General features: G+C 43.1%; 1 protein-coding gene across 1 annotated transcript; it reads left to right on the top strand.

The window, feature by feature from the left end:
- Positions 1–1,198: 1,198 nt before the first annotated feature.
- EXO70G1 (exocyst subunit exo70 family protein G1) lies at positions 1,199–7,643 on the top strand. Its single transcript, XM_089156167.1, has 2 exons — positions 1,199–1,407; positions 1,585–7,643. Exon 2 carries the CDS (start codon positions 2,007–2,009, stop codon positions 4,035–4,037), a length of 2,031 nt encoding a protein of 676 aa, XP_089012293.1. The 5' UTR covers positions 1,199–1,407; positions 1,585–2,006; the 3' UTR covers positions 4,038–7,643.
- The last annotated feature ends 451 nt before the right edge of the window (positions 7,644–8,094 follow it).

The raw sequence follows: 8,094 nt of genomic DNA, 5'->3' as shown, positions 1-8,094 counted from the left end.
CCGGAAATTCTGACCAACATTCTGGTCATCTATCAGTCTTCGCTCCCTTTGTGGAGAACGTCCTGGCGGGAGTGAAGTCAATATTTCCTCCCTCTGTATTATACGCCTTCCGGCTTCATGTTGATCAGGTGCTTACGGCGCCACCACTTGCCTGGTCAACGTACGAAGTGTCTGATTCATCTCCAATAGCTGGAGTTTTAGTTGATCTAGCTGGTACTGGAGTGGATCAGGAGGATTATTACCTCCCTGACCACCATCTTCTCGTACTTCATGAGGTCGACTTCCCTCAGGGATATCCTCTGGATTATTTCCTCCTGGAAGTTGAGTGACAGTTTCTCGCTGGGCCGCTGCAGCTGCTGCTGCTTGTCTATGATCTAGTAACCATGGCTTTCTGAAGCGATTCCCACAGACGGCGCCAAATGATGCGTCCAAAATATACTCAGCCCTTAGATCTCTTGTGGATGACCTGCAAAGACGAACGTCAGATGTGGCCCGACCGCTGGGGTTGGGAGTCCACCTCCAAAGGCTAAGTCAGTTGATGAACTGATCATAAAAAGACTCTGCTTGAGTACAGAGCAAATGAATGAATACGAATATTGAGAATACGATTCGGATTGTATGTATGCTCTCTCCTACCTTGTGAGTAGGTGATGTCTTATATAGTGTATATCTTCGAATCTCTTTCGTTGGATGTATTTGAGCCTTCTTCGGGTAGCCGTCAGATCTTAACGAATAGATCCGTTTATGGTTGGGCTAATAGATAACTCTTTTGTTAATATGATCGTTGTATGGTAGTTATCCATATAATCACGATCAGTATCTCCCGCAAGTGTTGTTAACCATCTCCTTGACTAATCGTCCACTCCGATTATCACGGATTCAGGCGTGCTTGTTGACTGAGTCAGTTTACTTCCTCAGCAAGCTATCTTTTGAACCCGGTCCGCTTGGAAGCGAGTTGGTTCCTTTCTTCCCGACCGGGGTCGAGGGTCGAACCAAGGTTGGACCCGCTTCGATTATAATTTCTCCGTATCAGTGCTTTTCTGATATGTTTGTGCCATAAAAATGAAAAATTTACAAAAAAAAAAAAAAGGTGAGACCCATGTAGGTCTATTGTGGTTTTTTTCCCCTTCTATGGAATAAAAAAACCGTGAAGGGAGCACAGCCAATTCTATGTTGGAAAGGTAATCCGGACTATCACCACGCTGACGCTCTGTTGGGGGGTTTGTCAAAAGTAATCACATGAAAACAGATGCAAACTATTCTATTTTAAGGAAAAAGACTTTTTTAAATGAAATTCTATCCCTCGCTCTTTAGCTAGTTGCAGACTTGCAGTCGTCGCAGGCGTGGTGACATAGAGAAACGGAGACCTTACTTGCATACACTTTCCGTGTAGTCGATTTTAAAACGGTTTGTTTTCCTTTTGGATATTAGGGTATTTTTCTTATTGTATCTGAGACAGAAAGGGGGAAATTTTTTTTGATTCAATATCAAGTTCTGAATTAGCGCCCTTGCTGTTACAATAGCGAAATGTTTTATTTGATTCGAGCATTTTACCCATTCTGAAGTCTCCTTTCTAATTTGCAGCGGGTTTCTTACTTACCGTCAGCCATTCATTTGGATCCCTTTTTTGTTGGGTAGTTGTGGAATTCTCCTCTTTCTTGTGCGTTCGTGAGGGTTGGTTTGAATCTGGTATGTTTTACAACGTTTCTGAGTTCGATTTGGTGAAGTTTGGTGGAGAAAATGGAGTATGCCACTATAACACCCGGATGAAAAATCCGTTGATGACTTCAAGACCGAGAATGGGAGTTTAGTATATAATGAAAATGTAAACTTGTTCCTTCATTTTCTAATATACTTTTATGTTAATGTCTTCTCAACTTGGCGATTCGATTCTCTGTAGTTTTAACTGAATTTAGGAGCTTAGGGTAGTTTCTGGAGATTTGGGGTTGGCATTTGATTGAGTCAAGCTCGGTCAGTCAGTGGCTGCTAGGGTTTGTGGTGTGGGAATGGCGTCGCTGAAGAGCATCGAGAATCTTGTCGCAGCACGCAAGTCCTTGAAGATGAGCTTAGAGAAATCGAAAGCTCTTGGTTTTGCTCTGGAGAAAGCTGGTCCCAGACTAGAGGAAATTAACCAGAGATTACCTTCTTTGGAAGCTGCAGTACGCCCCATTCGAGCGCAGAAAGAGGCTTTGATTGCTGTTGGTGGGCACATAGATCGGGCTGTTGGCCCTGCAGCTGCAGTTCTTAAGGTGTTCGATGCTGTCCATGGACTCGAGAGGATGCTCTTGTCTGACCCTCTTTCGGATCTCTCTGGGTACCTCGCAGTTCTCAAACGGCTTGAAGAGGCTTTGCGGTTCCTTGCTGATAATTGCGGGTTAGCGATTCAATGGTTGGAAGATATCGTGGAATACCTGGAAGATAACGCTGTTGCAGACGATCGGTATCTCTGCACTTTGAAGAGTTCATTGAAGAGACTGCGGGAGTTGCAGACCGACGAGGAAAGGGCTCGCCTAGAAGGTGGGCTTCTTGAGGCTGCGTTAGACAAACTGGAAGCGGAGTTCCGGCGGCTTCTTACTGAAAACAGTGTTCCTCTACGGATGATGTCTTCATCATCATCTTCCCTTGGCCTTGGAGAGCAGCAGGCCTGCATTGCTCCTTCGCCTTTGCCAGTCCCAGTTATCCAGAAGCTACAGGCAATTATTGAGAGATTAAGGGCTAACAAACGACTTGATAAATGCATATCAATCTACGTTGAGGAACGGAGTTCAAATGTTAGGGCAAGCTTGCAAGCTCTGAATTTGGATTACCTTGAAATATCCGTCTCTGAGTTCAATGACGTGCAGAGCATAGAGGTTTATATAGCTCAGTGGGGCAAGCATTTGGAATTTGCTGTGAAGCACCTCTTTGAAGCTGAGTATAACCTCTGCAATGACGTATTTGACAAGATTGGAAACGATAAATGGAAAGACTGCTTTGCTAAGATAGCTGCCCAGGCGGGTATTCTCGCTTTTCTCCAATTTGGGAAGACTGTTACCGACAGTAAGAATGACCCCATCAAGCTCCTGAAGCTGTTGGATATTTTTTCTTCTTTGAACAAGTTAAGGTTGGATTTCAACCGTCTATTTGGAGGGCAAGCCTGCATTGATATTCAAAACATGACTAGGGATCTTATCAAGAGGGTTATTGAGGGGGCTTGTGCGATTTTCTGGGAAATGTTGGATCAAGTGGAGTTGCAGAGACAGAATCCACCTCCTTCAGATGGCAGTGTCCCAAGGTTAGTGAGCTTTATCACTGACTACTGTAATCGGCTACTTGGGGATGATTATCGGCCAATCTTGACACAGGTTCTGGTCATTCACCGCAGTTGGAGGCAAGAGAAATTCCAGGAGGGGCTTCTTACTGATGTAGTTTTGAATATAATAAAGGCCATGGATATTAACATGGAGACATGGTCAAAAGCCTATGATGATGCTACTCTATCCTATCTTTTTCTGATGAATAACCACTGGCATTTCTACAAGCATTTGAAAGGCACAAAGCTTGGAGATCTCTTGGGAGATGCATGGTTAAGGGAGCATGAACAGTGCAAGGAGTATTATGCTGCCCTGTACTTGAGAGAAAGCTGGAGTAAGCTTCCTGGGCTCCTAAGCAGAGAAGGTTTAATTCTGTTTTCAGGTGGGAGAGCAACAGCTCGTGATCTGGTCAAGAAAAGGCTCAAGGCATTCAATGAGGCTTTTGATACTATGTATAAAAATCAGTCCAACTGGGTTGTGTCTGAAAAGGATTTAAGAGAGAAGACATGCCAGCTAGCAATACAAACGATTGTTCCTGTTTACAGGAGTTACATGCAGAACTATGGACCCTTGGTTGAACAAGATGCCAGTGCCAGCAAATATGCAAAGTACACAGCTCAGAATCTAGAGAAGATGCTGAGTTCTTTATTTCAGCCTAAGCTGGGGAAATACAGCAGTGCTAAAGCCAGGCATTCAAATGGTAAGCTCAACAATTCAGTAACCAATCAGTTAGAATCAACCTGAACCGTTGTTTAACTATGGAAACCATTGTAAGTCTTCCTTCATTATGTGTAAGAAAACATGGACTCATTATGTGGAAGGGAACATGGACTTCTTGCCTTGTCTTTTCTGGAAAGCTGGTTCAATTACTTGGATGGTTGACTTGCATGATTGTAGTTATTGATATGTCAGGTTACCATGACAGCAGATTTTTCTCATGTTCTTTTCGCTTATTATCTCTCTCACAAGAGCAGGGTGAATGGTGCTCAGCAAGAAGAAGAACATTGAATATATTACCATATCCTTTTGCCAGGGGCTTTGTGAAAGACGACTAAGTTCTCAAAGAGACGAATTTTGTTGAGATAAATTGAATATTTGGTTTACTAGCGCAGCGTAGCAAAATCCTGTTAGATCTAATTTCCTTTACCTGACAATGCTTTGACTGTTCAGTATGCTATATTCTGTTCACTTTCTATAATGTCTACCTTCATTTAGCTACTTGCATTTTTTTCTTTTTTTCTTTTTTCATTCCTTTTTCAATAGTTATCTGGTTACTTTGGCGGAAAGAAAATGTTTCTAATGTCCTCATCATGTAGTGCATCCTGGGAGCTAACTATTTTCTTTGAATGCTTTAATGGTTGAAAATGCTGTAGATTGTTTGTGAAGTTCATTAGCTGCACAACTTTATAATTACTCAGTTTACTGTTGAGCATGAACTTCAAATGTTAATAACCGACAAAGCTTAAATGAAGAGAGATGAATCAGTTGCATATTCATTATCTCGTTTAATCCTATTTCTTTTGGGAGAATGTATTTATCTTGACATAGTATTAGTGAGGTGTGATAAGGACTTAGATGAAAACAAGGAACAAATTTCGGTCGATATGGGAATTTCGACCTTGCAAAAGGCCGGAATTCCTATGTTTCGGTTGAAATTTCGACCGAAACTGGACACTTTTTTTCATACATTTGTAACTTCAATTTCGGACCTCATATGGACTCAAAATGATTTGGATTCTTGGATGCTACCTATTTCAAGCATAATAAACACTATAGAACTATTAGTTTACCAAAAAAACATTGAAAATGTAACATCCAACTTTTCAAGTATGTACTACATATGAGAAGAAGCGAGTATGTTACTAATTGCAAGTTTACTCTATTCAATGTCTCCCTCTTCCATTTGCACCCCATACAAATGGCAACTACAAGTCCTATGATGTTTGCCCCATATAGTTGTCGACGTAGTCAACAACTGTAGCTTTGTACGTGTCCTCATCCACATGCCTAAGATTTCCTGACGGTGGGAAGTTGTCAATCTCCGAATAAAGAACTGGCTCAACTGCATATGGAAAAGCTAGTGGTGGGCCTAGTGGCTGTGGAATAGAGTGGAAAATTTGCTCAACAAATGAAGGAGCATCCTGGCTATTAGCATAAGGATAAGGTCCATACTGACAATAAGGTTCTAGTGGTGGACTCCAATAGGTGACAATGGGAGGGACACTATAAGCTCCATAGGCTGCTCTATAACCATAAGGCTCCACTAGTGGCTGACCCTGAATTTGATAGCCAGGAGGGACACCATATGGTCCATAACCATAAGCTTCATAAGTCGAACCAGTAGAATCAATACTACCCATAGCAGTATCATATGAGGACTCTGCAGGCCTATGCCATCCGGATCCTTTGGAGGTGGAAGAGTCTCTAGAATCATCAAAGTTCATCGATCTCATAGATCCCACCAACCTCTTGGCATCAACCGAATGGTAGGACCCATATGATGGCGTGTCCTCTATGCTATAGCCGTGCTGTATCCCCTTCCCCTTCCTCGAATATGTAGAGGAAACATTTTGGCCTTGAGATGTAGCGCTAGTATGGTCTGAATCCTGTGTCGCGTGGGTGAACTGACTCTCGCCTATGAATCTCGGTGGTCGTCCTCTCCCCTGACTCTCACGTGCTGGTGGTGGTGGTTTGTCCCAAGGATCAGCTGAATTCTGATCACGAGGTCCAACACACTCCTCATCCCCTCCATCATCATCATCGTCATCGTTATCATCATCACCATCATTGTTATCGTTGGAGGCCTGAGTCACACGGACCAGACAATCAAATCCTCACTTTGGGTGGATGCACTAGGGTGTGGCATGAAGGGACGGGCGGGCGCTGCATGTGCACTCCCCTCCTGGGCCATGAAGTCCTCCACATCAGCCCCCATCTCCTCTAAAATCTGTCTACTAGGACGACCTCCCTCCTCATCTAGCAATGGCTCTCCAGTCTCCACTCTCCTTGATTATTGTCAAAGCTCTACAGTGCTATCCAATTAGTAGCAAAGGTTATTCCTGGCCTCACTAAGTCACCCTGACACTTGTCTCTCATCATCTTTAATGCATGTGTGGTTATAGATGAAGGTGCTAACTTGTCGGGCTTGCTCCAAGGTCTTCTTCACAAGCTTGACCTTTCCGATATCCTTCAGCATCAAGTTAATGTAGTGAGCAGCACATAGAGTCCAAAAGAGCTTATATCTGTCCATCCATCAAGGCATCAATACAAAGTCATAAAGTGTACATGTAATGTAAATATATGTATTTAAAAATGAAAATTAATACTATATGTTTAGATACCTGGAATTCTCCAGCATCTTTAACCCAACTTTCTTGTAGTTGGAGCCATTATCAGTCACAATTTGGACCATATTTTTCACTCCAACCTCCTTCACCACTTGCTTTAATAATTTATAAATATATTTTGCATCCTTCTATCACCGGATGCATCTACTGACTTGAGGAATACTGTCCTCCCATCACAATTCAACATGAAAATGATGATGGACTGTCTAGTGGGACCAGTCCAACCATCAGCCATCACAGTCACTCCATAATGAGCCCACATGGGCTTTAATCCCTTAATATACTCATTTAAGTCCTCTTTATGCTTAGGCAAATAGACATTATATATCTCATATGGAGTCGGTCCCTGAACACCACTCCCAGCCTTGCCTATTTCCTCAATCATATCCCTTCTTATCACCGGATGCATCTACTGACTTGAGGAATACTGTCCTCCCATCACAATTCAACATGAAAATGATGATGGACTGTCTAGTGGGACCAGTCCAACCATCAGCCATCACAATCACTCCATAATGAGCCCACATGGGCTTTAATCCCTTAATATACTCATTTAAGTCCTCTTTATGCTTAGGCAATAGACATTATATATCTCATATGGAGTCGGTCCTTGTACACCACTCCCAGCCTTGCCTATTTCCTCAATCATATCCCTATAGTAGGTCCTTTGGGCTGTATGTGCTAGAATAATATGGTAATAAACCCATTTGGGAAAAGCCATCCCCATTTTTTCCTTCACACTCCCCTATAAGTGCTTCAACTTTCTCTGCTTATGCTCAGGCCTCACAAATAGGGACGGATCATTGCGAAGAATCTCTAGATTTGGATTTGTAGGATGTGCTGATGAAACTCAACCCCTTGTAGGGGCCCGTGGGATAGGAACCTCCTGCCTCAAACTCTAACTCCTCCTCATAGGGACTTGGGAGTTGCTTGTGCCTCCTATACTTACTGGCTCTCTAGAGGACCCACAACCCAAAGACCTCTGTTGCCTCCCCATGTCATCAACCCTCTGTTGTTCCCTACTCATCATCATTGCTCTCCGATCTGTTTGGCCTCTTGGTTTAGGGTCACATCCATACTCTCCTGGCTCATCTAGACCATAGTCCTTGGGATCTGGAAGGTCATCTAAGCATGCATCCTGGAAACTCCTCCCTCTTGTGTTCTTTTCTCTTTCCTCTTTTGCTTTCCCCCACTAATATATGAGGCCATTGCCTTCTTGACCTTTATAGGCACCTTCGGCACCCTACCACATTCCCTGTTTCCACCAGCTAGATGCACCTTCAGTCTAGTTGCCCCACCTCCTCCTATTTGTTTCTTGCAGTAATTACACTCGCTTTTCCTCCTATCAACTGTCAGTGGCCTCCCGTGTTGCCAAGGTATGTTTGACATCTTTGAAAGAGAGTGCCTGATACAAAAAATACACACTAAGTATCTTGAAAAGCTCTACAATATGC

This window comes from Hakea prostrata, chromosome 5 (genome assembly GCF_041222555.1).
Source record: "Hakea prostrata isolate BN-2017 chromosome 5, UWA_Hpros_2, whole genome shotgun sequence".
NCBI lineage: Eukaryota > Viridiplantae > Streptophyta > Magnoliopsida > Proteales > Proteaceae > Hakea > Hakea prostrata.
This window is presented reverse-complemented; position numbering and strand designations above follow the sequence as displayed.